At 66.9% G+C, this 27,053-nt stretch overlaps 6 protein-coding genes across 17 annotated transcripts; 4 read left to right on the plus strand and 2 right to left on the minus strand.

Moving 5' to 3' along the window:
• Nucleotides 1–520: 520 nt before the first annotated feature.
• Nucleotides 521–1,907, minus strand: RNF208 (ring finger protein 208). Its single transcript, XM_061434272.1, has one exon. The coding sequence runs from the start codon at nucleotides 1,483–1,485 to the stop codon at nucleotides 685–687; it is 801 nt and encodes a 266-aa protein (XP_061290256.1). The 5' UTR covers nucleotides 1,486–1,907; the 3' UTR covers nucleotides 521–684.
• A 1,878-nt stretch (nucleotides 1,908–3,785) lies between these two features.
• CYSRT1 (cysteine rich tail 1) lies at nucleotides 3,786–6,051 on the plus strand. The gene is made up of 2 exons (XM_061434275.1): nucleotides 3,786–5,077; nucleotides 5,375–6,051. The coding sequence occupies exon 2, from the start codon at nucleotides 5,383–5,385 to the stop codon at nucleotides 5,779–5,781; it is 399 nt and encodes a 132-aa protein (XP_061290259.1). The 5' UTR covers nucleotides 3,786–5,077; nucleotides 5,375–5,382; the 3' UTR covers nucleotides 5,782–6,051.
• A 1,600-nt stretch (nucleotides 6,052–7,651) lies between these two features.
• Nucleotides 7,652–8,498, plus strand: RNF224 (ring finger protein 224). Its single transcript, XM_061434273.1, has 2 exons — nucleotides 7,652–7,724; nucleotides 8,023–8,498. The coding sequence occupies exon 2, from the start codon at nucleotides 8,024–8,026 to the stop codon at nucleotides 8,492–8,494; it is 471 nt and encodes a 156-aa protein (XP_061290257.1). The 5' UTR covers nucleotides 7,652–7,724; nucleotide 8,023; the 3' UTR covers nucleotides 8,495–8,498.
• Nucleotides 8,495–15,279, plus strand: SLC34A3 (solute carrier family 34 member 3). 4 transcript variants are annotated; one of them, XM_061434261.1, is made up of 13 exons: nucleotides 8,495–10,069; nucleotides 10,721–10,844; nucleotides 11,082–11,171; nucleotides 11,543–11,671; nucleotides 11,752–11,895; nucleotides 11,964–12,075; nucleotides 12,164–12,359; nucleotides 12,555–12,644; nucleotides 12,740–12,827; nucleotides 12,929–13,096; nucleotides 13,174–13,290; nucleotides 13,449–13,573; nucleotides 14,691–15,279. In XM_061434261.1, exons 1-13 carry the CDS (start codon nucleotides 9,620–9,622, stop codon nucleotides 15,153–15,155), a joined length of 2,298 nt encoding a protein of 765 aa, XP_061290245.1. In that variant the 5' UTR covers nucleotides 8,495–9,619; the 3' UTR covers nucleotides 15,156–15,279. The 4 variants fall into 4 exon arrangements, with proteins under 4 accessions (XP_061290245.1, XP_061290246.1, XP_061290248.1 ...); XM_061434262.1 differs by having other exon boundaries at nucleotides 9,981–10,627; XM_061434264.1 differs by having other exon boundaries at nucleotides 9,981–10,069; nucleotides 10,541–10,844.
• Nucleotides 15,280–19,159: 3,880 nt separating this feature from the next.
• On the plus strand, nucleotides 19,160–21,679 carry TUBB4B (tubulin beta 4B class IVb). Its single transcript, XM_061434276.1, has 4 exons — nucleotides 19,160–19,377; nucleotides 19,645–19,753; nucleotides 19,830–19,940; nucleotides 20,471–21,679. The coding sequence occupies exons 1-4, from the start codon at nucleotides 19,321–19,323 to the stop codon at nucleotides 21,529–21,531; spliced, it is 1,338 nt and encodes a 445-aa protein (XP_061290260.1). The 5' UTR covers nucleotides 19,160–19,320; the 3' UTR covers nucleotides 21,532–21,679.
• CIMIP2A (ciliary microtubule inner protein 2A) lies at nucleotides 21,557–27,052 on the minus strand. 9 transcript variants are annotated; one of them, XM_061434287.1, is made up of 8 exons: nucleotides 26,045–26,659; nucleotides 25,214–25,313; nucleotides 23,407–23,621; nucleotides 23,054–23,316; nucleotides 22,833–22,959; nucleotides 22,546–22,640; nucleotides 22,145–22,262; nucleotides 21,557–21,758 (listed from the first exon to the last, which is right to left on the minus strand). In XM_061434287.1, exons 2-8 carry the CDS (start codon nucleotides 25,267–25,269, stop codon nucleotides 21,670–21,672), a joined length of 963 nt encoding a protein of 320 aa, XP_061290271.1. In that variant the 5' UTR covers nucleotides 25,270–25,313; nucleotides 26,045–26,659; the 3' UTR covers nucleotides 21,557–21,669. The 9 variants fall into 9 exon arrangements, with proteins under 9 accessions (XP_061290271.1, XP_061290270.1, XP_061290265.1 ...); XM_061434286.1 differs by lacking the exon at nucleotides 26,045–26,659 and having other exon boundaries at nucleotides 23,407–23,599; nucleotides 25,214–25,449; XM_061434281.1 differs by lacking the exon at nucleotides 26,045–26,659 and having other exon boundaries at nucleotides 23,054–23,599; nucleotides 25,214–25,449.
• Nucleotide 27,053: the final 1 nt, after the last annotated feature.

Here is a 27,053-nt window from a genome sequence, read left to right on the forward strand (position 1 = left end):
TCTGCGTCGCCCTCCCCTCTCCCCTACCTGCACCAGCTGGGCGACAGTTCCTTCTCCAAATGCAGTCGTCCAGTACCGGACAGGAGGCCCTCAGGCCCTGTACCCCACTGTGGTTGCGGCCAGCCTTCGTCCCAGCCCCAGCTCAGACGGGCCCCAGGGCTGTGCCCACAGCGCCTCAGGGAGTCAGGCGGGCTCCGCGGCTCAGGTGGGCTGCCTCGTGTCCCCGCTGCGCTCACACCCAGTGGCCAGCACAGAGAAGGTCCCTCCCTTTGCCAGCCAGCTCTGCTCTGCCCAGCTGCTCCCACAGTCCTGCCCGGAGCACGCAGGTGGCTCACGCAGGTGCACACACACGCACACACAGGCCCCGCCTGGCCCCCACTGAGCAGAGCAGGCTGACCCCAAGTATCCAGCTTCGCTCTGGCTCCTCAGCCTGGACCCCACCAGGGCTGCCGCTCTGGGTGCCCACTCCCCCCGGCCCGGGCCGTGAGCAGGCCTCAGCTTCGGTGCAGGGCACGAGGTGCAGGCTTTGGCAAAGAGTTTTAATGGCAGAGCTGGCTGCAGCGACAATGCCACATGGGTGGGGCCAGAAGCTGTGGTGGGCAAGGGGCTAGCGGGCAACAGGGCAGGGCCAGATCCCTGAAGCAGCAGGGAGCAGAGACCGGTGGGCAGGCGGGCGGGCGGGCGCTACATGATGGAGCAGGCAGACAGCGGGTTCCGCGCGTGGCACGTGCACGCAGCCCCGCAGTACTGCCGGAAGGTCTGGTAGCAGCTGCCCTCGGGCTCGCCACCCCACTGGCCACCCGACGGGGCGGTCAGCGCCTCGGGTGGCAGGCGGCTCAGGATGGACGTGTTGATAGCCAGCGCAGCCAGGCCGTAGTCAGTGAAGAGCACAGTCTCACGGCGGCAGGTGGGACAAGAGATGAACTTGTACTTGGGGCAGGACTCGTAGAGAATCTGCAGGCACTGCTCACACACGGAGTGCAAGCAGGACAGCACGCGGGGCCGCCTCTGCGTGGCGTTGTACGTGTGCCCGCACGTCGGGCACTCCAGAGGCTCCCCGGCAGCCGCGGCCACCGCTGCCGCAGGGGCCCCCGGGGCCGCAGGGCCGGGCCGGATCACGTACTGGTTCACGATGACCTCGTCCGCCGGCGCCACCCGGGGGAAGCCCAGCTCAGCGCTGCCCTTGCGGGGCCGCCGTGGCAGAGGCGGGGTGCAGGGTGCCCCTTCCAGGGCGGGCATGTCCCCCCCACAGGCCTGGTTGACGATGATCTCTGTGTCTGAGGGCCAGGCTCGCTTGGGTGCCATAGCCGGGGCGGGCCGGGGCGCAGGTGGGAAGCAGGGGGTGGCCGCCTGCAGCTCAGGGAACTTCTCAGGGTGGACCATCTTCATGGCCTCCATCTTGAGGATGACATGGGGGCCCTTCAGGCAGGACATGAGGAAGCCTGGCCAGCCACCGCCCACCTCGGGCCCTGGGTCAGCCGGCATCCGGCTGTCTCCAGTCAGACTGGGTGCTCGGGTAGGGGGGGGCGTTGGGTGGGGCCGGGGGGGCAGTGAGGGGACAGCATCCTGGTTGCCCTGTGGACTCCTGGGGGAGGCGGGCAAAAGCTTGGGGGGAAGGGCCCCCCCCAGAGGCCACAGTGGCTTCTCAGGTCCGGTGCGCGGGGGAGGAGGAAGGGGCGGGGGAGGAGGAGAGGGGCACGGGGGTGTGGGCTGCTGCCCTGGGCCAGAGGTCGGGCCCAGGGGCTCACCCAGGGTCTCTGGCCTCTGAGGCTGGCCAGGGGGCGTTGCAGGAGGTCCCCCTGCAGCCGAGATCAGCCGTCCCGGGGCCCGGACATCCGGGCAGGCAGGGGCTAGGTGGGCCCCATGGCTCCAGGACAGGGCGCCCAGGGAAGGCAGCTAGCCTGAGCGCTGGCCGCCAAAGGACCCGGGCGGCAAGCTCGGGGTTGGCGGCGGAAGCACAGGAGAGGCCGGGGCTGGGCCGGAGCTGCAGGTGAGAGACGCCGTGAGGTCAGCACCTGGGCCCACCCTCACCCTGCACAAAAGACCGGGCGCCCGACCTCTGACCCCGACCCTCGCCAGACTCGGAACCCAGCCCCTTCCGCAGCCCCTCGCGCCCGAGGCCCGACCTCTGCCCAGAAGTGGGGGCAGGCGAGCGAAGACCCCGCGCTGTCCCGCCCCGCCCGCACTCACCTGCCCCAGCCTGGCGTCCCCGGGCCGGGCCGCGCGCCGCCGCCTCCGCAGAGGTTGTCTCAAAGGCAGGCCTGGATGCGGCGCCCGAGCCTTGGCTCGGCGGCTCCGGAGGCTCCGGCGGCTACCTCGGGCGATGGCCGGGCCGCGGCGGCTCCCGGGGGCGTGGGGCGCGGGCGCGGGGCTCGGCGCGGCGGCGGCGGCAGGTGCGTGCGGAGCGTGGCGCGTTCTGCGGCGGAGGCGCGGGGACCGCAGTGCGCGCGGCGCCCGCAGCGCCACCCCCCGTCTGGGGACCCGCGCGGGGTCCGCGGGGCGGGGCCAGTCTCTCTGCCGCCCCTCGATCCGCCGCGGGCCTGGCGCCCGCTCTGGGGGTCGCCCTCCCCCTCCCGCCGCGGGCCCCGTGGGGGTCGGGATCCCCACAGCAGGCCCCCTCCCGTCTCCCCCACCTCCGGCCCGCCTGCTGACCCTGGGTCCTGGTCAAGCCCCCTGCCCGATTCTGGAAGGGAAGGAGTGCTCGGAGATCTCACAATACCAGAGGGAGGAAGGGGAGAGGGAGCCCTAGGGTGGTCCCAGGAAAGCTGGCCCCGGGGCCCCCACCGTGAGACTGCCGTGTGACCTCTGCAGAGGCAGGGTCTCTGTCAGTCCTTCCCCTCGGCCCCCAGAGAATGCCTCGGGTTGTTCCGGCTCACAGGTGCCCAGCTCAGGCCCGCTGAGGGCAGAAGAGGGTGAGCAGGGGTGGGCAAAGCACACATAGAAGGAGTGGGCGATGGAGGAACCCTGGCTGGGAGAGTGCTCCAAGGACAGGACGCTGGGTGGTGTAAGGGGTACGCAGCAGGTCAGACCGACGGCAGGACAGGCCCCATGGGGCAGCTCACGGAGGACACGTACCTACACGTACAGGCAGGGTGGCCTTTCCGGCACCCTGGCAGGTCACGGGTCATCACACAGCTGTGTGCTAACCTGATCCCACCCAGCAAGGCCCCATTCCTTTCTGCTTCTTCCTCGGGCCAGACTTCCCTGCGCCCCAGGATACACCCTCTGCCTGTGAGGAGCTGTCAGGTGAGAGGGAGGGCAGGGAACTGACGTGGCCTGGGCCTCCAGAGTGCCTTTCTTTAACCTGTCGTGGCCACGACGTGGCTTGCCGGCGTTCCTTTGACCAGCACTGGGCCCTGCTTCTGACCCTGGACAGACCCAGCCCCTCTGGCCACAGCTGCTCTGCTCTGTTACAGGCCAGAGTGCCCCTAGCTATAGCCCTAAGCCCAGCTCCTGCAGGGCAGCAGAGCCCAGCGCGGTCGGCATTCCTGACGAAGGGCCCCACGTGGGCAAGAGGCTGGAAAGGTGTTCTGGGCCCAGAGGCCCGACTTTGCTCTCTCTGAGACCTCAGTCTAGTGCCTGCCCTTCAGTGTCACCCACCACTCCAGTGTGAGAGCTGTGCACGTGAGCAGGTGCCCAAGGGAGGGGCAGCGAGGGGCCCTGGCCCGAAGGCCGGGAAACTGAGGCAGCCTCGGCCAAGGGAGGGCTGGGGGTCCAGCCTGGGCAGCCGCTCTGCTCAGCCCCCTCCTGCCCCAACTCGAGGCCCCGCCCCTGGGCTGAGGCCCCGCCCCGCCCGGGCCTGGAAGCGCAGCGCCGGGGCGGCCCAAGCCCGGGGCTGGCGGGAGGGGCCGGCTGACCCCGAGCCTGGTCTTTGGGAAAACCCTCGAGCGCGGAAGCTTCTGGGGACTACAGTCCGCACCAGCCGCCCGCTTCCTTCCAGGCTAGGTTTGCGCACGCGCCGGCCCCCGCCCCTCCGCCGAGGCGGACGCTGTGGGGCGGCGGGCGGGGCCCGCGGAGCCTGCGCGGTGGGCTCTGACCTGCACGTTGGGCCGTGCGCGGTGGGCTTGCGCCGTGGGGCCCCCGATTCCGGCTCTGGCCCGGTTCCCCCCGCATCCGGTGCCGCATCGGTAGAGCTTGTGCCCAGACCGGTCTGACTGGCCCCACACCAGCCGCGCGGGTCAGCTGGCCTCTGGGCCACGTCTGATTGGACGCTGCCCTTCCCGGAGGCGCCCCCCCCACCCCGCGCCGCCCCGAGCGCGAAGGACGAGGGGTGCGGGCCCGGCCGCCCCAGGCGGAGCTCGCCAGTGCCAGGCCCTGCGCCGAGAGCGCACGTCCACTGTGACCCCGCACACAGCGACCCCAGGGCATGGCAGGCGCCAAGCGCCACCTAGGACTTGAAGCTGGGGGAGGTGGGAGGGCCAAGGATGGGGGCCCTGAGAGACGGGGGGCCTGTCCACAGGACCCCCGACCAGAGCAAAACTGTAGTTTCAGAAATGAGCAGGAAACGCCACTTGTGTATGAAACTCATGTTGCCAATAGAGAGATAAGTAAGTTTTATCGGCAAAGGTATGCAAACCAAACATTTTTTATCAGTTAGAAATACCGTAAGCCTCCGAGCAGAGCAGCGTGCTCACTAATGCCCTGGTTTCTGCCTGGGGGGAAGAGGCTGAGGTCACCGTGCAGGCCTCTCCCTCCACTTCAAAGCGGTGGCTTTGAGACTGTGGGTGACAGCCAGGCCCCAGACCATCTGCGGGCCTGACCCAGGCTCCTGTCCTGCATTCCGGTGACCTGCCAGCTCCCTGAGGGCCAGGACATGCCCCAGATGGGTCAAGGCTGAATCAGCCAGGCTGGCAGGGTCCCCGGGAGCCCAGGCCTGGCCACCGCCCATCCAGGAAAGGAAGGGTGGGTGGCCACTGTGCTGGAGGAGCTGGGGCCTCCTGGCATCTTGGGAACCCCGTCTTTGAGCCCCGCCCAAGGCCCCACCCCTCCCCAGGAGGGAAAAGGCAGCTACCGGAGGCTCAGCTCACAGGCTTGGGGACCTGGGCAAGAGGACAGCGCGCCGCCACCACCGCTCCAGGTGGGTCCTGGGCTGAGGGACTTCCCCATCCGCGGTAGGACCAGCTTAGCTGTGTCTCCCAGCCCCCCACCCCCACCCCGCTTCCAGCTCCATCACAAGGCCCTGCCACTCAAGGAGGGTGGAGGACACCTGGGGACAGCTGAGAGATGCTGTCCCTCACGGTCCCTGCACTCTGCCATCTTGCACACACACACACAGGCCTTGCACACTCAGGCGCTTTCACGACCTGGCTCACCTTGGGATGCAGTTGTTGCCCTCCATGGGGCTGACTTTGTCTCCTTTGCTCACCTTTGCCAGGCAGAGCCATGGACCCCCATGAGACGCTCGTCAAGAGCCCATATGCCCACATAAGCATCCCGAGGGCTCACCTGCGGCCTGAGCTGGGGCAGCAGCGGAAGGCGGGCCCATCCTCTGCAGAGTCGCAGCCTCTGCCTGTGAGGTCCTGCACCCTGGAGCCTCTGGAGGAGGCCCCGGGACCCAAGGGCACCAAGGGGGCTGCCTCCATCCAGGGCCGGCCGGCCTGTCAGCAGCCCTGTAAGCCCTGTGGCAGCGGGCAGCGCCCGGCAGGACTGGCCTACGCCGGCCCGCCGCCCGCCCAGCGCGGCGACGACATTGCCCATCACTGCTGGTGCTGCCCCTGCTGCTCCTGCTGCCACTGCCCCCGCTTCTGCCGCTGCCACAGCTGCTGCTGCGTCGTCTCCTAGCCCGGCCCCCACTGGCCCCGAGGCCCGGCGCTGCCAGCCGGCCTCTGCTCAGGTGGCCACGGCAAGGGCCTGGACTGTTGGGACTGCCACTGTGGCGTTGTCACGGGCACTGGCCACTCCCCTGTGGCCAGCTGCAGCCAACCCACCGGGAAGGCTGACAGGCCAGCCCAGGGCCCTGGAACGGAGCCCTGGGCACTGCCTGTGCTGGGGACTCCCTTGACCACCTCTTCGAGGCCCAGGCCCAAGCAATAAAGCTGTGCGAGCTCCATTCTGGACACTTCTTCCTTGCCACTGTCCCTTTTGGGAGGGTCCCAGGCTAAACGCCACCAGAGTCCGCCAGCCTCTGTGGGACAGTCACGGTGGGGGCAGCTTCAGGATAACCTGACCTGCGGCCTCAGGTTGGCCCATGGGCTGGACAGGAAGGCCAGTTGGGGGCAGGTTAGACAGCAGGAAGATGCTGTGCGTGGAACCGGGTGCCAAGCCTGAGACAAGCTCCCAGAGGAGGGCCCGGTTGGCAGCACCGTGGTGGGTGGAGCCAGCGTGGGCAGGTTTCCAGGGGTGGGAGCCCAGGGCCCAGCACCCGGCCCAGCCCACCCGTGAGTCACCGCCCTGCCTCGGCCGGTGCGTCTTCCTGGTTTCCCACAGAACACCCCGGTCCCGATGTCTGCCGTGTGCTGTTCCCCACTGCCCTGCCTCTGGGGCCCGGGCTCTGTGGATGTGGGAACACAGTGCTGGGCCAGACCCGTCTCCCAGCTGTCTGGGCAGCACGGCATGCCTGCGTGGGAGGCCGGGGGCGCTGAGCCACTCGGGCCTGGGGTGAGGCAGGGAAGCACATGTGCAGGGGGAGCATCCAGGCCAGGACCAGGTGCCTTGATGTTTCCGGGATGGGGCAGACAGCTGGAGGAGGCGAGCTGGCCTCGCAGGACAGACAGGTCCCGGTGACAGCCCTCCCCTGACCCCTGGTGACTGGCCGCGTGGCAGGACCAGTCTCTGGGTGTGGGCAGACATGTCATTGGCCTGACTACATGGGGACTCAGGCATGCCAGGTTCCCGGCCCCTGGCCCCTGGCTGGCCCCCACAGGAAGATGACCCCACCCGGGGCAGCCACAGAAACCCGTCCAACCAGCCCAGGAGGCCGAGGACTGCCAGAGTGGTGGGAGTGAGGAGGGGCCCTCTGGCCCTTGGCCTCCTCCAGCGGGGGAGGTTCTGGGGTCTGACTCCTTCCCAGCCCTCCCCGACACACCCCATCCTGCTATGCCACCGGGCTGGGCCTGGGGCCTCGGCCAGGTGTATGCCAGGGGGAGGTGACCTCTGAAGGGGTGCCTGGGGCTTTCCATAGCGCCCTGTGCTGGGAGTTTCTGGGTGGTCTCTCCACTCCTGTGCTCACGGGCCTCCTCGTGGGGCTAGCTTGTGATGGGAACACCGAGGGGATGGAAAGGCACCACGACAGTTCAGCACGGACACGCACACAGTGACTGAGCCACAGGGTGGCGGGGCCCCTCAGGGCGCTGAGCTTGTGGGGGTCCTGGCAGGTTTCCTGGAGGAGGTGACGTCTGAACTGAGTGCTGAAGAGCAGGCAGCACCCAGGTGGAAGCCAGAAAGCTTTCCTGTTGTGAGTGGTGGTCGAGTATGAGTGGGCGCAGATCCGGGTCGCAAGGCAGGAAGCTGGGCAGCGCTGCGCAGCGTGGGTGGGTGGGGGCGGGGCAGGCAGAGCAGGGGCGTCTCCAGCCCAGTTGGCAGTCTTGGTGGATCCAGTTGCAAGCGCTTTGTGGCTGAAAGGGGAGCCCACGCAGCCCGCAGCCACCACCTGCCTCCCCGCTGACTGGTCCACGTTCAGCCAGTAACGTGAGCCCCAGGGAGGGAGCCCCAGGCGCCCCAGGTCCCCCCAGCCCGCCCCCGGCCACCCTCGATCTGGACACAGCTGCCTGGCAGAACAGACGCAGGTAAGACAGACCTGGGGCTCGAGCAGGCGGCTGGGGGGTGGGTATGAGCCTGGGAGGGTGCCCGAGGGCCACCGAGACAGGACCGCAGGCCAGGGTGCTGCCTCACTGGCAGTCACGAGGACTGAGGCTGTGCCCAGGCCCCGGTGTCGGGCAGCCCCACTGGCCACTGCCCACCTCCCACGTCTGCAGAGGCCTGGATTCCTGTCCTCTGGGGCGGGGGGAGCACTTCCCGTGCGGAGCCCAAGCCCGGGGGATGCTTGCAGAGGCTATACCTTGCCCCCTCCATATCCCTCCCCAGGATGCTGCTGCCGGAGGGGCACTCAGCCTCTGAAGAGGCCGCAGCCGCTGGGCCCCAGCGCGGTGACTGCATCGTCTGCTACTCGGCCTATGACCTCGCCGGGCACCTGCCCCGCCGCCTCTACTGCGGCCACACTGTCTGCCAGGCGTGCGTGCGGCGGCTGGCCACGCCGGCCCCTGCGCAGCGCTGGGTCCCCTGCCCGCAGTGCCGCCAGAGCACGCCCATGCCCCGTGGAGGGGTGGCCATGCTGGACCTCGACCTGGCCGCCTTCCTGGCCATCAGGGCCGGACGGGGGCCGTCTCGCCTGGAGCCACAGCCCCCCGGGCCCTGCAAGGGCAGCCCCACTGTCACTCAGCAGCCGGCCAGGCTCCTCCCCGCGTCGGGCCCCCCGCCCCGCTTCCCCCAGCCCGGAGGCTGCTGCCCGGGCTGCCGCAGCCTCTGCTGGGATCCCTCAGGCAGCCCCCAGCTCTGAGCGCTGCTCAACGCTGCCCCTCGGAAGGGAGCCTCGGCCTGCAGCACGAGGCACCGCCTTCCCGAAACAGCTCTGCGTGCTCGCCCCGGGGCCGCCACCTCAGGGCGTGAGCTGTGCCCACAGCTGCGCACCCCTGCGGGGGCTGGAATCCGGGCCGGGACCCCCAGGCCCCACGGTGGTCTGCGTGCACTGCGGGGGCGCTGCTGTCAGAGTCGCCTGCGAGCCCAGCCCAGGTCTGGACGCGGCTCAGAGGTGGCTCCTGAAAGGGTCTGGGGGCCAGTGTCCCGGCCTTGGCTGCAGGCTGGGGGGGCAGGCCCAGCAGAGGCCGCTCCTGGCCTGATCGAGGAGGCCCCCTCCTTACAGAGCCCTGAGCCCAGCGGGAGGGTCTCTGCCTTCACCCCCTGTGAAGCCCACCTGCTCAGTGCCCCCGGCTCCCGCCGTGACGGGTGCTGTTTGGGGAGGACAAGCACGGTGGCTGCTGCTGTAGGTGTGCAAGGAGCTCCAAGCCGGGGGGTGACTGCCGACGGGCGCTCACGACAGCCGCCCCCTCCCCGGGCCTGTGGCGTCCTCTGCCTTCCAGGGGCGGCCACACAGACCCTCAGAGGGACCAGAGACAGACCCCACAGGTCAGACTGCCACACGCCCACCCCCGCTCGGGAAGGGGCTGCTGCTCAGGATCCCTGGAAGGGCCGAGGGGCCCGCCCCAGCCGTGGGGGGCAGGATGGGAGGGACGGGCCAAAGAATGTGCTGAGAGGACAGTCAGAAAGTTCCTCCTTCCCGAGGACAAAGTCCCCCAGCACCGACGGTTGGTGGACAGCAGGCAGGGGCTCGAGACAGCAGCCAGCTGGGGCGGGGCTGGCCCCCGCGGGGCCACTCACCCTCCCCGCATCTCCGGAGCGGGAAGGGGCCCGACTCCAGAAAGAGGCACCTGTGAACAAGGGGGCCGGACTCAGCTGGGGAGAGAAACAGGTGGGCTCGGGGTGCCGGGCTGAAGAGCAGTGTGGCCTGGGGTGGGCCCTCCTCCCACTTGCAGGAGAAGTCAGTGACACCTGTGACTGTGACCGTTGCTGGCCACCTCTGGGGCTGCGCCGCTTGGGAGCTCTGCTAGGCCCAGCCCTGAACTGGATGACCTCGGGGGTTGCTGCCCTCCCTGCCCACCTGGTGCAAAGAGCTTCCTTCTGGCCATGTGACAGCGGCAGGACAGGCACGAGAAGGCCTGCAGAGACGAGGGCGGACTTCCCGAGGGGTCCCCAGGATGGCCGGCCAGAGTGCCAGCATCCCGCCTGCCACAGGTGGCCAGCACGCAGCATCCTGTCATGTCCCTCAGACGTCCACGTGCGAGAGCCCAGCTCTGGGGGCCAGCAGCCCAGCCCTGCTCACCCCTGGGTGACGGTGGGGCCTGGAAGAGGCCGGCACCCAGGGCTGCGATGGTACCCCTGGGGGGCCCTTGGCTCCTTGGTAAACATTAATGGGCTCAGTACACGGCAGGTCATGTGTGCGCCCAGCGGATCTTTGACCTGCAGCTGCTCTCGGCCCGTGTCTCCTCCCCGAAGGTGCCCCTCACTGCCCACACAGGTAGGAGCTTCTAGAACCAGGCGGGGGCCCAGGACACTGGGGTCAGGGCTGGGTGACCTCCAGGCCCAGGGCTTAGCGCCCACCTCACCCTCCAGCAGCTGAGGTTGAGCGACCAGCTTGGGGGCAGCCAGAGCGAGGGGTTACCGCAGGCTCCCCAGGACCTAGACCCTGGGGGTCCAGGCCCAGCAGGCTGAGGAAGGAGCCTTGAGGTGGGAGGGCGTCAAGCCCCTTGTCCTGCTCCCCACCACTGGGAGTGGACCCTTATCAAGTGGAGACATTGCTGTTTGGTACCAAATGCCAAAGTCTAAGCTGTGACTGTCTGCAATGGTCTCTGTGACACCCAATAGGAGACGCCCCGGAGTCCCGACCACTTCTGGCTACACCCTAGTACCCTGGGTCACCCACTAGCCCTTCCTCCAGCCAGAACCAGCAGCGAGCCAGGGATCCCTCCACTCTGTCCCCCCAAACCAGACTGAATTTGCCTGACAGCCACCTGGGGTCACTGTAGCCATCCCCCTGCAGACGGAGGAAGGGGGAGACCACCGAGGCCAACAGCAGGTGGGAAGGGGGGACGGTGGGAAGGTCTCGGGCCAGGACACCCCGAGAGCTGGCGGGCAGGGGGCAGCGTTGAACTGCCCTTCTCGCCAGCAGATCTGGGTCTGGGCCTGGGTCCGTTCCTGCCTGAAATCCATGCCGCATCCCCTCACCGGGGGCCCGGCCCCTCCCACCCCTCTGGACACAGTTGGCCTGGTGGACCAGAGGCTGGGAGACGCAGGTACCAGAGACCCAGGGGCCCAACCTCCACCGGATCCCTGCCCACCCACCTGGCCCCTGACTCATCGCACTGGGGAAGCTGGGCGAGGGGTACTAGCCGGTCCCCAGGAGAGCCCACGAGCCAGACCCCTCCTTCCCGCTCCTGTCCCTCACCCCAAGCCCCTGTGTTGTGGGCCCCACCTGAAGGTGTCCAGGAAACAGCTAGGTCCCTGGCCCTAGCTGACCCCAACCCCTGCAGGGATCTCTGGTTCTGCCTCCATCCTGGAAGACAGAGACATGGACCCCTGGGCCCTCCCTCAGCTGAAGGACACGGGACAGGCCTGGAGAGGTAGGTCTGGAGGCAGCGGGTGGCTGGCCCGGCATGGCTGCACCTTGCTGGGTGTGAGTCTGGAGAGGGTTCTCGGGGAGAGAGCGAGGATGAGCTCTGCTCCAACAGGCCACACGGAAACGCTCCACAGACCCCAACCAGGGCACCCGGTCCTTCACTGGGACTGCTACAGGCCACGCTGGCCCTCCTCCTCTGTCCTGTGGGCAGTCAGGCTCCCAGGAGACCCCAGAGGGCTGTCGGCCTCAGCATTCTGCCAAGGGACAGAGAAGGGGGGTTGAGGCCCTGCCCTGGGAAAGGGGAGAAAAAGAAGGGGCCTGGGAAAAGGGTGCACGGGAGGCCCCACCAAGGACCTCCCTGGAATGTGTCTTCAGAGCTCAGTGCGGCCAGCAGGGCGCTGCGGGTGCTCACTGGCTTCCTCAAGGCCTGTGGGCTGCTGGGCGGCCTCTACCTCTTCATCTGCTCCCTGGACATCCTCAGCTCCGCCTTCCAGCTGCTAGGCAGTGAGTGACCCACCAGGTGGCTGTGGGCTGGTGGCCAGCCTGGCCTCCCCAGCCTCAGGACACCTGTCTCCCGGATGCAGGCAAAGTAACCGGAGACATCTTCAAGGATAACGTGGTGCTGTCCAACCCTGTGGCTGGACTGGTCATTGGCGTGCTGGTCACAGTCCTGGTGCAGAGCTCCAGCACGTCCTCCTCCATCGTGGTCAGCATGGTGGCCTCCAAGCGTGAGTGCCCCTCCCCTCCGGGGATGGTGGGGGGGTGGGAGTGGCTGGCTGACGCAGCGCCCCCACAGTGCTGACCGTCCGGGCCTCCGTGCCCATCATCATGGGTGTCAACGTGGGCACATCCATCACCAGCACCCTGGTCTCGATGGCACAGTCAGGGGACCGGGACGAGTTTCGGAGGTGAGCGGGGTAAGGGGCAGGCAGGGGCCGGGGCGGCGATCCGGATGGTGGCCAAGACCGGCACCCAGCTGCCTCTGTGTGACTCCAGAGCCTTCGGCGGCTCGGCTGTGCACGGCATCTTCAACTGGCTCACGGCGCTGGTCCTGCTGCCGCTGGAGAGTGCCGCGGCCCCCCTGGAGAGGCTCAGTGCGCTGATCCTGGGCACCGCCAGCCTGCAGCCCGGGGGGCACGCGCCCGACATCCTCAAGGTGCTGACCCGGCCGCTCACACACCTCATCGTGCAGGTGAGGCGGCTGGCTCCTTTCCGGCAGGCCGCACAGGCCAGGGCCTGGCTGGAAGGGCTTTGCTGGGGAGACTGGTCTGGGCCCAGGGTCGGGCGGGGCAAGAGAGGGGTCCAGCGCGGTGGCCCTGGCTGCAGTCCTCCAAGCCCCAGGCCAGCCCTGAAGAACCGACGCTAGACCCGGATCCTCTGTCCCCAGCTGGACGCTGATGTCCTTATGGGCAGTGCCACGGGCAACACCACCAACCGGAGCCTTATTAAGCGATGGTGCGGCACCAGGGAGCAGACGGTGAGGCGCCGCTAATCCCTGACCCCAGACCCGCCGAATTACCCGGCCCCGCCTACTCTGAGCCCGTCCTGAGCCTCACCGCCTTGCCTTCCCAGACCGCGGGAAACAGCAGCTACTGCGGAGCGGCGGCGGGGGGGCCCTGCCCTGGGAAGAACGGCTCTGCGTCTGAGGAGCCCTTGCCCTGTGAGGCCCGGCCCCGCGCGCCGCCCCGCGCGCCCCCGCCGCCCCGCGCGCCCCCGCCGCCCCGTGCAGCTCGCGGCTCACCTGCCCCCGCCCTGCCCCAGGCCGCCACCTGTTTGCGGGCACGGCGCTCGCGGACCTGGCCGTGGGCCTCATCCTGCTGGCCGCCTCCCTGCTCGTGCTCTGCTCCTGCCTCGTCCTCATTGTCAAGCTGCTCAACTCCACTCTGCGGGGCCGCGTCGCCCAGGCCGTGAGGACAGTCATCAACGCCGGTGCGGCGGGAAGCGGGGCCGCCGCGGGGGTGGGGGCGGGGAAGCGGGACTCGGGGTCACCGGCCCTCGCTCCGCAGACTTCCCCCGCCCGTTTGGCTGGCTCAGCGGCTACCTGGCCATGCTCGTGGGCGCCGGCCTGACCTTCGCGCTCCAAAGCAGCAGCGTCTTCACCGCGGCCACAGTGCCGCTCATCGGTGAGCAGAGCCCGCAGCGCCTGGGGGTGGGCTCAGGGCCCGTGGTGACCCCCGGCTCCCCCAGGGGTCGGGGTGATCAGCTTGGAGCCAGCGTACCCTCTCTTCCTTGGTGGGGAGTGGGTGGGCTCAGGGCCCGTGATGACCCCTGGCTCCCCCAGGGGTCGGGGTGATCAGCCTGGAGCGAGCATATCCTCTCTTCCTGGGCTCCAACACTGGCACCACCACCACGGCCCTGCTGGCAGCTCTGGCCAGCCCCTCGGACATGCTGCTCAGCGCCGTCCAGGTACCGCCCTCCCGCACCCTCCCCGGCCTGCAGGCCCCTCCATTCCCAACACGGGCCTGGGACTTCCCCTCTGGGTCAGTCCCCCTCCTGTCCGGTCCTGTAGGCTGGTGGTGGGACGTGTGTCCTGGGGCCTCAGGCCCTGGCTCTCCAGGACTCCACCTCTGGCTGCCCACTCAAGCCCACAGCCTCGCCTCCTGGGACCCCAAGGACCCTGTGGGACTTGTCCGGGTCCCAGGCCTTCCCCTCTTCCCCTGCAACCTCGTCATTTCCAGGACCCTGTAGCCCCAGGTCTTCTTCCCGGTTCCAGCTGGCGGCTCTCCTGAGGGACCGCTGTGGCCTCAAGTCCCTCCATCTCACCGCCTTGGGATGCCCTCCACCCCCAGCGGCCTAAATGGCACAGGTCCCCACTTGGACGACTCCCCAGCTCCCTCCGTTCTCCTCTACCCAGTCCCAATTCTGCCTCCAGGACGCCTCCCACCAGCCCCCCAGCTCTGAGCCCCACGCCCAGTCCCATTCAGTCCCTCTGATTCTCTCCAGATTGGCCCTTGGGCCCCACTGCCTCCATCCCAGCGCCCTAATAGGTGCAGCTCTCGAAGGCCTGGATCTCACTGGGCTGCTGCCCACAAGAAGAGATAAACCCCAGCGCTCCCCCACTCCCACCTGCTCTCTCGCCTCGGTTCTGTCTCTGTCCATTTAGAACCTCCCAGTGCAGAGCCCTGATCCCCTCCTCCAGGAAGCCCTCCAGAATGCACCCACCACAGCGACTCCTCGACTTCTCCAGCAACCCCTGGAGAGAGTTGTGTTCCCTCCACGTGTAGCCCTGCAACTCCTCACAGGAGCCAGGCCAGAACCTGGGGCTGGGTGGCTAAGCCCACTGAGGGATGAGCATGAGTAGGGTCGCTGTGGATGAAGCATAGGCGAGTGAAGCCAGCTCAGGGGAAGGTGGAATCCACAGGGCCATCAGAGACATAGTTACCACATGGCGATGCCGTACTAGGCTCCTGAGCCTCGGGGCACTGTGGGGTGTGGGAAGAGCGTGCCCACCACAGTGACCATCAGGGAGGGGCATGCCTCCCAGGGAGCCCAGGCTCCTGAGGCCCTCCCTCCCTCCCTCCAGGTCGCTCTCATCCACTTCTTCTTCAACCTGGCGGGTATCCTGCTGTGGTATGTGGTGCCCATCCTCCGGCTGCCCGTCCCGCTGGCCAAGTACTTTGGGAACCTGACCGCCAGCTACCGCTGGGTGGCTGTCGCCTACCTGCTGCTCTGCTTCCTGGTGCTGCCACTGGCCGCCTTCGGGCTCTCCCTGGCGGGGGGCGCCGTGCTGGCTGCGGTCGGGGCACCCTTGGTAGTGCTGGTGCTCCTCGTCGCCCTGGTCACTGTCCTGCAGCGGCACCGGCCCGCCTGGCTGCCCCGCCGCCTGCGCTCCTGGGCCTGGCTGCCCCTCTGGCTCCGCTCTCTGGAGCCCTGGGACCTCCTGGTGAGACGCTGCTGCCCCTGCAAGGCCTGCAGCCCCCCTCAGGCTGTGGCCAAGGAGGCGCACTGCTACGAGAACCCCCAGGTCCTGGCCTCCCAGCAGTTGTGAAGGGCGCACGTGCCTCACCCCCTCGCCCCACTGACCTCTGGCGGCCCTGGGGGATCCCAGTAGCTGCGGACTTCTGAGTCACCTGAGTCGCCTTCTTTGCAAATAAAAAAAGTCTGTACCCAGGTGTGGGTGGTCTTCTCTCTCCAATCCGGGGCTGCATGGGGAGGGGCACCCTCGACCCCCAACTTCCCCCTACCCCCTCTTCGACCCCAAACTTTCCCCACCCTACACCCCACCCAGCCCGGTAGGGAGCTGGGGGTGGGGCAGTGCCTTTGCCGCCCTCCAGCGGACACTCGGGGGCCAGCGCCGAGCCCGAGTAGGAGCTGGAAGTCCCTGGAGGTGCGGCCAAACAGCCGAAGCCCGAGCTGTGACTCTCTCTCCGCGGCCGCTGGCGGCAGAAGGCCCTGAGTGCCGCGGATCCGGAGCGTGGAGACCCCGCAGCAAGAAGCTCGGGGTCCAGGGAGGCTGGACGCGGCCGGGGCCTTCCCTGTGGTGCAGGGAGGGAGGGCGGACGCGCGGGCAGCTCTGGCGCCCTGCAGCCCCTGTCGGCGGTCGGCCTGGAGGGAGTCACGTGGTCGCTGCGGGGCCCCGAATTCCGCAGGTGCGTCGCGGAGTGGGGAGGGCACGGGTGAGGACCGGGTGGCCCCGAGGCGCCCCGCTCCCCCGCGTCCCCGCTCTCCTCCCGCGGCGCAGCGCCCGCCGCTGCGGGGCACGGGGCTGCGGGGGCGGCGCGGGGCTGCGGGTCGGGGGCGCGGGGCCGGAGGACCAGTGCGCGGTTACCCATGTCCGCCGGCCTGCACCGGGGCGGCCAGGGGCGCCACCCCGCCGTCCTGGGCAGAGCAGGTGCTCAGTGCCCCCACCCCAGGGAGTGGATCCTGCCCGCCACGCCCGGCGCAGCTCGCCCCTGGAGGCCGCACCTAGGTAAAACATCTCTGGGCCAGGTGCCCACCCGGGACTGGCTCCCCTCCCCCTCCCCGTGCCCGCGCCGCGGGTTTCCACATAGCAAGGCTTTTGTCCAGAGCCGGGCGCTGGTAACCCGACACCAGCCGGACCCTGTGCCGCCACAGCCCTGAGAGGAGAGGGTTGGCGGATCCAGTCTCTCCCCCAGAACTCGGGCACTTTGGGGTGCCCATGTGCAGACCCCTAAGCAGCTCGGATCCGGGGAGGGCTGGGGGGGTGTGTGTGTTGCCTGGTTTCTCGGTTTGCAGCTGCGACCAGTGACCACCTTCTGATCCAGGGATGCTGCCCTGAAGATGGGGGCCACCTTCCTTCCCAGCCCCCCAGGTGTGCCTAGCCAAACCCGGTGGGGGGACAGGTGTGAGTGGTCAGGAAGATGAGACGGGGACCTCAGAACCAATTCCTGTCCACAGTGGCGTCATCTCCCTCGTTCCCGGGTTCTCATAGACCCCCCTTCCCGTGTCCCCCAGCCCCTCTCAGCACCCCCATGTCTCCTATTCTCCCAACAAGCTTCTAGATCTCCTGAGCCTGGGGCTCACCCTGGCCTCCGGAAGAGCTAGCCACCTGCTCTGAGACCCACAAGGGGCCTCGTGGGAACAAGACCCCTGGGGCAGGTCCATGTACCTATTTTTGGCTTCCCCCCACTTTTGTGACCTCAGGACACACATGCCCTTCTGACATCAGCCTGACTCCCATGGAAGTCCCTGAGGAGGGGCTGGGCCTGGCTGTTTCCCCAGGGACTCCCCCTCCCCATTGTGGGAAGGCAGTGAGAGGGGAAGCAAGTACCCAGTGCGTGCACCTCTCCTTCCGGGGGCGGGTGAGGCCACCCATAAAGGCTGACTGCTGGGTCTTTTGAGGCCGTGAACCACTGTCTGCCTGCTGCTCCCGCCAGGCGGTAATGCAGCCTCCCGCTGGGACCATGGCCACCGGTAAACAGAGCTGTCGCTGAGGACGCCTTCAACAGCTGCCGGCTCGGGTGGGAGGGCCAGGTGTCCGGCACTCCCAGAGCCCCCACCCACTCTGCCCTGCGTCCCGCTGGGCCACAGACCCCCACTGGGCCCGGACCTCCCCCCAGCCTGGACCCGGTGGCTCACAGGAGCCCACCGCCACCCTGCGGCAGGAACGCCCTTGGGTAAGGCTGGGGACCTGCAGGGCCTCCCCCACCACCGGCCCGCGCAGCGGCGCCTACTGTGGTCCTTGGCCGAGGGCCACAGAGAGGCCTGCTGCCTCGTTCCCGCCAGTGTTCACTTCGGAAGGACAAGGTGGGCAACCTGGTGCCGCGAGGGTCCCTGGGGCTCACACCTGGGTGGGTGACAGCTGTTTTGTTACCCGGAAAGCAGGGGTGCCATGGCCACGCTGAACTCCCGGCCCTGTGCGCACTGGTCACAGGAAGCAGAGACTTCTGCCAGTGGGGGTCTCAGCCCAGGGTGGGTGGCGAGGAGGGAAGGCTCTGACAAACATTTCAAAGTGCCCCAACTCACTGGCTCACTTGGAGCAAAGTCTGAGCTATTCCGTTTCTCGCTCATTTGTGAAGACTCAGTGCTGCAAGGCCCTGGAGCCTCCCTGCTGCAGTGCCAGGGCCTCGCAGGCCTGCTTGGGCAGCTAAGCTACCTCGCAGGGCACTGTGAGAACCCTAGATACCAGGCAGGGACCCTGCACACCCGACAAGCCACTGCCTGTGGCCAGCACCAGCCGGGCCCACCTTCCTGGACTGGTGCAGGGGAAGGGGCTGGTCCCCTAGGCCCTTCGAGGACTATTACTTTGACATGCTGACTCACACTTCAGGTCAGGTTCAGGACTGCAGCTGCAGACCACTCTCAGGGTATGTTAAGACTCATCCCTATGCCAGTGTGCTACTTCCCAACCATTTCATCCCCAGATTAAGTATACCGTGAAGTGCCCTAACGCTGCAACACGCCAGGAAACGGCGGTGTCCTGAAGTACACGGTGAAGAGCAAGCACACTCTCTTTAGGTAGAAATCACCAGGTATTGCCCACAACATCCATGGGCTGGGGAGCGAGGAGGGCAAGAACCTCACTGAGAAAACCAGAATCTAGAGAGGACCCGCGGCCACAGCGAGACAGACTGTCCACGGCGGACATTACGAAAATATAATGCAAGGGGACTGTTTTTAAAATGATTAAAAGTGTGACTACATGCAAGTTAACTGTTTGGGGTTTTTTTTTTTTTCTCATAAGTTGTTTTTTTTTTCTCCAAACAAAATTCAAGGAAAAGTACAAGCATTTGTTCAGCCAGGTGTACCGATGTGTGGTTGCCCAGAGGCCTGGGCGCGGCCCTCGTGTCTCCACGCAGCTCTGTGCGCTCCTGGGGCCAAGGCACCAAGGCAACAGGCGCCAGGCCAGCGCGGTCTCCACAACAAGCCGCAAGCCGCTGCCGAGCAGGGCCCCATCCTGCCCCGCCCGCCCCGCGCCCACCTCTCTCCGGCCGGGCGCCGCGGCCCCACGCGCTCGCCCACCTGCCCACGACCTATGCGGGCCTGAGGACCGAGGAAGGGGGCAGGCGGCCCCCAAAGCTCAGGGGGCGGGCCCGGCGCCGCCGCCCCTCGGCCTCCGATCCCCGAGGGCGTCCGTGTGAACGGCCCCGCGCCCCTCCTCCGCTCTAAGACTCCGCAAGATGAGCCCGGCCGCCCTCTAAAAGGCGCACAGCGAGGCCCGGGCTCCCGCGAGGGCCACGGGGCGCGCCCCGCCCGCCTGCCCCGGGCTCGGCCGGCCCCCGCAGCGCCCCGCCCGAGCCCGCGCCCCGCCCGCGCCGGTCCCCGCGGCACTGCGGCGGTTACCAGGACGCCGGCCCCGCCAGCCAATAGCGGCAGGCTGTCGGCGTGCTCTGCGGAGCCGGCCAATGGGAGCACAAATCAATCATTTGAAACAGCCAATGGTCAGAAGACCGCAGAGCGAGGGGGGGGACTTGGATAGGGAGCGCAGAGGCCGCGACGGACCAATAAAGGGCGAGCGGCGTCGGGAAGGCGGGCCCTGGGCAGCCCGATTGACAGGGCTACAGCCAATCAAACGAGGCCTCCTGCCAGCCTCGCTCTGGACCCCCAATAAGAGGCTGGCGGGGGCGGGCGCGGCGGGTATATAAGCGCCGGCGCAGCGTCGGTTGTAGCACTCTGCGCGCCCGCATTTCGGCTTTAGCTCGGCTCTTTCCTCCGCAGCCGCCCCCGCTGCAGCAGCCGCCGCCGCCGCCGCCATGAGGGAGATCGTGCACCTGCAGGCCGGCCAGTGCGGCAACCAGATCGGCGCCAAGGTGAGCGGGGACGTCTGGGCCGGCGCGGGTCCTCCGGGCGGGGCGGACTGGCGGCGGGAAAGATGGCGGCATCCGGCGGGCGGCGCCCCCGCATTGCGGCCCCTCGCGGGGCCGGAACCGGGGTTAGGGCAGCGGGCAGCGGCTGGGGTCTGAGGGGGCGGCGGGGGAAGGGAGGGCCGGGCCGCGCCGCGCCGTCCGGGGCGGGGTCGGCTCCGGGCACCTCCGGCGTGACTCAGCCCCGGCCCGGCCCGCCCGCGTCTCCCGTAGTTTTGGGAGGTGATCAGCGACGAGCATGGCATCGATCCTACCGGCACCTACCACGGGGATAGCGACCTGCAGCTGGAGCGAATCAACGTGTACTACAACGAGGCCACCGGTGAGACCCCGCGCCCCTTCCCCACCCCCGTGCCGCCCCGCGGCCTTCCCCTCGCTGACGCCCTCCCGCCCCCCAGGTGGCAAGTATGTGCCCCGCGCGGTGCTCGTGGACCTGGAGCCGGGCACCATGGACTCTGTGCGCTCGGGGCCTTTCGGGCAGATCTTCAGGCCGGACAACTTTGTCTTCGGTGAGCCGCGGATCGGGGTGGGTGGCGGCTGATAGCCAGGACGGCGCAAAGGTCAGGGGGTGCCCAATGTCGCCATCTTCAGGACTCGCAGAGCCGAGGTTCTGATCCACTCTTTATTCTTAGTAGAAGCTGGGTTCCAGGACGCCCTCCTTCTCTCTAGAGTCATTCAATCCCCTCACCTAAAGCGGCTTTGCCGAGAAGGCCCAGCTGTCTGCCTGCCGGGAAGGAGCAGGCAGATGTAATCTCCCTGTCGGGAAGGCTGAGCTGGAGGCAGTGGCAGCTCGTCTGCTCTTGGGAGTTGGCAGAGGCTGCCCATGGGAGGGGCTGGTTTGTTGTTTAACCATGTCAGCGTGACACCGTGGTGTTTCATCGCCTACGTCGTTACTTTATCAGTCTGGGGGCCCATCTGCTGTACCTGTAGGGTGGGTTTTGTGTGTTACCTCACGCTGTGTCGTTTGGCCTTTTTGGCACGAGTGATCGGTGGTGAGCACACGCCTGGCTGAATAGCAACCGGCTGCCCTCTCTTGCAGGTCAGAGCGGGGCCGGGAACAACTGGGCCAAGGGGCACTACACGGAAGGCGCAGAGCTAGTCGACTCGGTGCTGGACGTCGTGAGGAAGGAGGCGGAGAGCTGTGACTGCCTGCAGGGCTTCCAGCTGACCCACTCCTTGGGTGGGGGGACTGGGTCTGGGATGGGCACCCTCCTCATCAGCAAGATTCGGGAGGAGTATCCAGACAGGATCATGAACACCTTCAGCGTGGTGCCCTCGCCCAAAGTGTCAGACACCGTCGTGGAGCCCTACAACGCCACCCTCTCAGTCCACCAGCTGGTAGAGAACACAGACGAGACCTACTGCATCGACAACGAGGCGCTGTACGACATCTGCTTCCGCACCCTGAAGCTGACCACCCCCACCTACGGGGACCTGAACCACCTGGTGTCGGCCACCATGAGCGGGGTCACCACCTGCCTGCGCTTCCCGGGCCAGCTCAACGCTGACCTGCGCAAGCTGGCTGTCAACATGGTCCCCTTCCCCCGCCTGCACTTCTTCATGCCCGGCTTCGCGCCGCTAACCAGCCGGGGCAGCCAGCAGTACCGGGCACTGACGGTGCCCGAGCTCACCCAGCAGATGTTTGACGCCAAGAACATGATGGCCGCCTGCGACCCGCGCCACGGCCGCTACCTGACCGTGGCCGCCGTCTTCCGGGGCCGCATGTCCATGAAGGAGGTGGACGAGCAGATGCTCAACGTGCAGAACAAGAACAGCAGCTACTTCGTGGAGTGGATCCCCAACAACGTGAAGACGGCCGTGTGCGACATCCCGCCCCGCGGCCTGAAGATGTCGGCCACCTTCATCGGCAACAGCACGGCCATCCAGGAGCTGTTCAAGCGCATCTCGGAGCAGTTCACGGCCATGTTCCGGCGCAAGGCCTTCCTGCACTGGTACACGGGCGAGGGCATGGACGAGATGGAGTTCACCGAGGCCGAGAGCAACATGAACGACCTGGTGTCCGAGTACCAGCAGTACCAGGACGCCACGGCCGAGGAAGAGGGCGAGTTCGAGGAGGAGGCGGAGGAGGAGGTGGCCTAGAGCCGCCGGAGCCAGAAGGCCAAGGCCGTGGGAACTCTTTATTCACTCACAGCCCGCTCTGATAGTCTGTCTCACTGTGTGTGTGTTCTTTCCTGTCTTGACATCACGCGCTGTACAGCCACCACCATTAAAGCGTTTTCATAGTGTCCGGCTGCGCCTCTCCAGTTCCTTCTGATAGGCCTTGCGGGTGCTGTTGCCAAAGGTCAGTGCGTAGTTGTCCTGCATGGCTGTGAGGGGCAACGCTGCTGCTGAGCCCCTGGGCTCACCGCACGCGTAGGGCACACGCGGGGCTGCTGCAGGGGCCAGGGGCCTGTGAACATGCAGGCTGGGGAGCCGGGGGTCGCCTCCCAGAGGTGGGCCCAGCCTGTGCACGGGAAACCCCCCAGGAGGCCAGCGTGGTCTGGAGGCACTTGGCCTTTTGGCTTTTAGTCAGGGCTGTCAGTGAGCCCCTTGTGCACTGGGGGAAGCCGGGGCACTGAGGGAACTTTGGGTCATTTGGGGTCGTCCTGTCCCAAGGGAACGTTGCCTGAGGTTAGGCCTGGCTAAGAGGGCCCAGCCCCTGGCCCCGCCCCACAGTGGCCTGTCGCCGTGACATCTTCCAAGAGGCACTCACAGGGTATGAAGCCCATGTAGAAGGGTATCAGGCCCTGGCTTCTGTAGATGGTGTTGCTGGGCCAGTGTGTGCTGGGCAGCCTCTCACCCAGGGCACAGATGGGATTTCTGAGCAGAAACTGGGAAAACAGGCAGGTCAGTGCTGCCATGTCCTGCCTCCCGAGCTGGAAACCATGGAGCAGAATGTCCTGGCGGTGTAAGGCTGGCATTTTGGGAAGTGAGTGGCTCAGGGGTCTGTCCTCCCCACGGCACTCCAGACCTGGGAGCCAAGACCTAGTCAGAAGGACATGGCTTGGGGGTAGCGGGGAGCGCAAGGGATAGCCTCTGGGCCAGGCAGAGCTTCCCCCAGGGAAGCCAGAGGATGGAGACAGCCTTGCTCACCCAGGGGTGGTGTCCACACACCTGGCTCTTGTCGAACTCGTCCATAGCCTGTGTGACCCCATCGCGATAATTCATCCCCATCACCCAGGCAAACCGAGGGACAAAGCCTGCATAACCTGGGGAAGGAGGAGGTCAGTGTCCCCTGCAGGTCCCCACTTGCCCTGGGGGTGTCAGGGCAGCCTGTGCAGTCTCCTCCCTTCCTAAAGAGGAATGGGCCCTCAGAGTGCCCACCTTGGGAAGGGCCCAGGGGCAGCCTCCTCACTTGCTCTCCCCCGGGCCCTCGGGGCCTTGGTGGGGAGGGCACGCACCTGAGATGGCCTTGCGCTGGATCAGCTTGGGGTGGCCCAGCTGCGGCAGCCTGTGGAACCTGCCCACGTCGAGTGTCTCCTGCCAGTGGGCGAGGGGTGGGGACTCGTCCCTCCTGCAGTGGTACAGCTGAAATGGGGAGGCGCAGGTCACTGCCCAGCCCCTGCCAGGTCTGGCTGGGGTGGGGCCTGGTGCCCGTGTTCCTGGGGTGTCCCTTAGTTACCTGGTATTGCCCGGGAGCCTCGCAGGCAGGGGCGGTGCTCCTCCAGGCCTCTTCCCCTAATGCCAGCCGCAGCCCCGGGTGTCCAAGGTCCCTGGAGTCCCCCTTTCTGCCCGGAGAGCAGGGGGCGTAAGGGGGATAGGGCATGAAGCCTGCAGGCAGTGGGACTTGCCTGGATACATTCTCACCCCCCAGGGACCCCTGGGCATCCGCCTCCTGGGGTGGGAACCGGCCCAGCATCTCAAAGTTCTTGTAGGGCTTCAGACCTGTGTGGACAGGGCAGCTTTGAGCCACAGCAGGCAGGAGGGCATCCTGGGGTGTGGCAGGGCCGAGGTGCAGGGGTGCAGACGGCTTACCAGTGTAGTGGGGTATGTAGGGCTCGATCAGGTCACGGCAGGGCACAAATGGTGGCTTGGGCTTGCTGAAGTCCTCGATGAACTTGGGCTTGGCCACGGGGGCCAGCACGGAGCAGGGGCTCTTCTGCACGCTGGGGTCTGTGAGCAGCTGCGCCGTGGTGCGCCCGTAGGTGTCCCCCACCCGGTAGCGCAGCTGCGGGTAGAAGCCGGCATAGCTGCAGAGGCGAGAGGGCGAGGCCGGGCCCCACCAGCAGGTGTGGACCTGGCCTGCGGGCCGCAGACGAGAGCCTCCACACGCCTGCAGAGCGCGGTCACGGCAGCCCCGCCATCGGGCTCCTGGGGCTCGAGTGGGCAGCTCAGGCCAAGCACCGAGAACAGGCCTGGCCAGTGGGAGGGGAGCTGCGTCGTCTTCCCCGCTGTCCGCCAGCCATTTTTCAGCAAGGGGTGGAAAGATGAGAGAATGGGGAGCTCTGCCCCCCAGAGCATTGCAGGGAGGAGACAGGCTGGGCCTTGGGCTGAGGCACAGGGGAGCTGGCAGGATACGGGGAGGGTTGGGAGGATGCTGCTGGTGGGGGAGGTTCAGGCCTGTGGGAAAGTGGCGTGGGTGCTACGGCTGAGCCCTGAGGAATGGCCTGTGTGACAGCAAGGGGTGTGCGCTGTTTTCTTTTTAAAACTTGCCTGGTGGCACAGTGCAGGGGGCACGGGCTCAGTCCCTGGTCTGGGAAGATTCCACGTGCCACGAAGCAACCCACAACCACTGAGCCCGCCCGCTGCAGCTCCTGAAGCCTGTGCACCTAGAGCCTCTGCTCCGCCAGACAGCACTGCGCTGAGCAGCCGGGCACTGCCGTGGAGAGGGGCCTCCGCTCGCCGCGGCCAGGGGGAGCCCCTGCACAGAGCCCCAGCATGGCCAGAAATAACAAATACTAACACATATATATATAAAATAAAGTCTATCAAAAAGACCCTGCTCAACTGAATACAGGTCAGTCCACGAGCTGAGCGAGGCTGAGCCTGAAGGGCAGGGCCTCTTCAGTGTCACCAGAGTTGGTTCTGTTCTCACTGGCCTTTTTTTGCGTGTGGTCTGAGTGTGTGTCAGTGTGCACGCTGCGTCAGTGAGGAGGCCCATTTCTGTTTGTTTTTGGTCTTGCTGTGGGGCAGGCAGGATCCTAGTTCCCCAACCAGGGATCGAACCTGTGACCCCTGCAGCGGAAGCTCGGTCTTAACGGCTGGACCCCCAGAGAACTCCCCGTTTCTGTTTTTGACGTGGGGACACCTAGCAAGGCGGCCTGAAGGCCATGCCCATCAGTTCACTCTGGGAGCTCATGTCCTCTTTATTTTTTAATTTATTTTTTCATGTTTTGGGGGCACAAGGCATGCCAGGTCTTAGTTTCTGGGCCAGGGATTGCATCCCTGCTCCCTGCGGTGGAAGCAGAGCCTCTAACCCCTAGACTGCCAGGGCTGCCCCAGCTCAGCTCTTCGTTAAAGCAGGACGCACTCTGGAGGGAGAGGCCAGCACCCCCAGCTGTCATGCCGACCCCAGCCTCTGCTCTCCGCAGACGTGCGCCCACCTGGCACGGCTGCACCGGCAGGGCGGGCCGGCCAGGCCCCCGCAAACCTGCCCCAGCCCTCCTGACTGGCCTGCAGCCTCACCCCGCTCCCCGGGCACCCCGGTTCCCAGCTCCCGCCCAAGAGCCCCCTGCTCCGGCCTCAGCTTCCTGGAGACCCAGCTCTGGGATCCCCTCAGGGCCCTGGCCGTGCTGCGCCACCCCCCAGGGACCCAGGCCCGGCCCAGGCCTGTGGCGCTTACCCAGGGATGTAGTGAGGTTCTGGCGAGAAGAGGTTGTGCTTCTGAGGGGCTGTCATCGCGCCTCAGTTCTGCGGGGCTGCCTCCAGCCCCACACCTGTGCCTGCCACCATCCAGAGAGGAGCCCTGTTGCCTGGCAACCATTGTGAGGAGGCCTGACTGCTGAGCTGCCCTGCCCGCACCGGTGAGCACTCCCCCCTCAAGGTGGGGCCACAGGCTGGGGCTGTCACACTGGGGACCTAGCACTTGGAGAATAGGAGCCCCAATGGCAGCCCAGGCAGCCCCGCTGGGCAGTGAGGGGCAGGCCTGGGCCAGGATGCTCACAACCCGCAGGAGGCCAGGGGCCCAGTGAAAAGCAGCCCCTCGGGGTGAGGCTAACTGAGCCCCCACCCTGAGCCCCCTCCTCAGACACGAGGCGCTGGCCACTCTGGAGGCACCACCGTGAGGTTCAGCAAGTGACCTCCTGAGCCAGGGAGCCACCGGGACTCGGTCCTCGGGGGTCTTTGCCCTGGAGCCGGCACTGCTGTTTAAGTCACCAAGTCAAGTCCGGTTCTTTGTGACCCCAGGAACTGTAGCCCACAGGCTCCTCTGTCCATGGGATTTCCCAGGCAAGAAGACTGGAAAGGGTTGTCATTTCCCTCTCCAAGGGGTCTTCCCGACCCAGGGATCGAACCCACGTCTCCTGATCTGTCACTATTTTCCATTTAAAACAAATCCTGATTTTGGGGGGGCGGGGGTGTAGGGAGGACTTTCTAAGCAAACAATGAAGAAAGGTGGCATAAAGGGGGCAGTTAGCAGGTTCAAGCACACGTCAAAAAACAGTATAATCAGTACTAAGAGACAGGTGACAGAGTGCGGGAAGCGTCTCCAGCGAGTGTTGCGTGCAGATGTGGTATCAGTAGAAACAAGCTCCCAAAGCAAACCCATGAGAAGTTAACACTCAACAGAAAAGCACGTGAAACGTGCCCACAGTTGAGGACAGAGCCTCGGTTAAACGAGTGAGGGCTCTGGCGGCCTGACGCTCCTCACCGGCACAGAGACCACCTCTCCCGTGGGGACACCGGCGGCCGGGCTCTGCCCCGCGGCTCCCACTCGGTCCCGAGGAGACGCGGGGCACAGGTGTGCGCGTCACCCACCGTGGCAGGGTTCGTCCCGGGGAACCCGAGCTGCTCCCCAGGGAGCGACCCTGGAGCAGGCGGGGAGCCCCTCGCCCTGATTAAAGGTGTGTTTCCTCAAGCGAGTCGCTACCGACAGGAGCGCCAGGCAGGCCTGGAGGCGCGCGATGGGAGGGCCTTGGAGAGGGAGAAACAGGCGTGCGTGGGGGACTGGGGGACAGGACATCCTTGGCTGTGCTGCCCGGGTGAGGCCAAGGCCGGGGCCGGGGCCGGTCAGCTGGTCGGCTCCGGAAGGCGCTGCGGGGGCCTGGCGCCCACCCGGCCTCATCGTGGCTTCATGTTTCAGCCTCAGCAGCCCCGTCCAGGCTCTGCGCCCCCCCAAGGACAGTGTCCCCCAGCCTCACCTGAGCTGCCAGGCCTGCCTCCCCCTTCCCTGGGGAGTCCCCTCTGCCCTCCCCTGTGTCTCCTTCGGCTGGCCCTGCAGGCTCAGCAGCCCACAGTCCCTGCCCCCTTCTCTACCCTCTGCCAGGGCCTCAGTCCTTCCCAAGCACTACTAGAGTGGGCCCTAGGGCCTCGGGAGACCCAAAAGTCCAGGAGATCGGAAGGGTTGGAACAAGAAAGTGGAGGAAGGAGAAAGGTCAGTGGAGTTGAGAGTCACGGGGGCCTGCTGGGGGCAGCTGATCCCAGGGCAACCCACATCGCTGGTCAGGGGAGAGGCCACTTTAGGG

The sequence above is a fragment of the Bos javanicus genome, chromosome 11 (genome assembly GCF_032452875.1).
Source record: "Bos javanicus breed banteng chromosome 11, ARS-OSU_banteng_1.0, whole genome shotgun sequence".
NCBI lineage: Eukaryota > Metazoa > Chordata > Mammalia > Artiodactyla > Bovidae > Bos > Bos javanicus.

Coding starts and splice junctions, on each gene's coding strand:
- CYSRT1 (XM_061434275.1), top strand. CDS start 5,383: ATGGACCCCCATGAGACGCTCGTCAAGAGCCCATATGCCCACATAAGC.
- TUBB4B (XM_061434276.1), top strand. CDS start 19,321: ATGAGGGAGATCGTGCACCTGCAGGCCGGCCAGTGCGGCAACCAGATC. Junction 19,754..19,829: donor GTACTACAACGAGGCCACCG/GTGAGACCCCGC, acceptor CCCGCCCCCCAG/GTGGCAAGTATGTGCCCCGC. Junction 19,941..20,470: donor GCCGGACAACTTTGTCTTCG/GTGAGCCGCGGA, acceptor CCTCTCTTGCAG/GTCAGAGCGGGGCCGGGAAC.
- RNF208 (XM_061434272.1), bottom strand. CDS start 1,485: ATGCCGGCTGACCCAGGGCCCGAGGTGGGCGGTGGCTGGCCAGGCTTC.
- SLC34A3 (XM_061434261.1), top strand. CDS start 9,620: ATGACCTCGGGGGTTGCTGCCCTCCCTGCCCACCTGGTGCAAAGAGCT. Junction 10,070..10,720: donor GCCCCTCACTGCCCACACAG/GTAGGAGCTTCT, acceptor TCTCGCCAGCAG/ATCTGGGTCTGGGCCTGGGT. Junction 12,360..12,554: donor TCACACACCTCATCGTGCAG/GTGAGGCGGCTG, acceptor CTCTGTCCCCAG/CTGGACGCTGATGTCCTTAT.
- CIMIP2A (XM_061434280.1), bottom strand. CDS start 25,354: ATGGTTGCCAGGCAACAGGGCTCCTCTCTGGATGGTGGCAGGCACAGG. Junction 23,600..25,213: donor GAACCTCACTACATCCCTGG/GTAAGCGCCACA, acceptor TTCTACCCGCAG/CTGCGCTACCGGGTGGGGGA. Junction 22,641..22,832: donor CCAGCGCAAGGCCATCTCAG/GTGCGTGCCCTC, acceptor CTCCTTCCCCAG/GTTATGCAGGCTTTGTCCCT.
- RNF224 (XM_061434273.1), top strand. CDS start 8,024: ATGCTGCTGCCGGAGGGGCACTCAGCCTCTGAAGAGGCCGCAGCCGCT.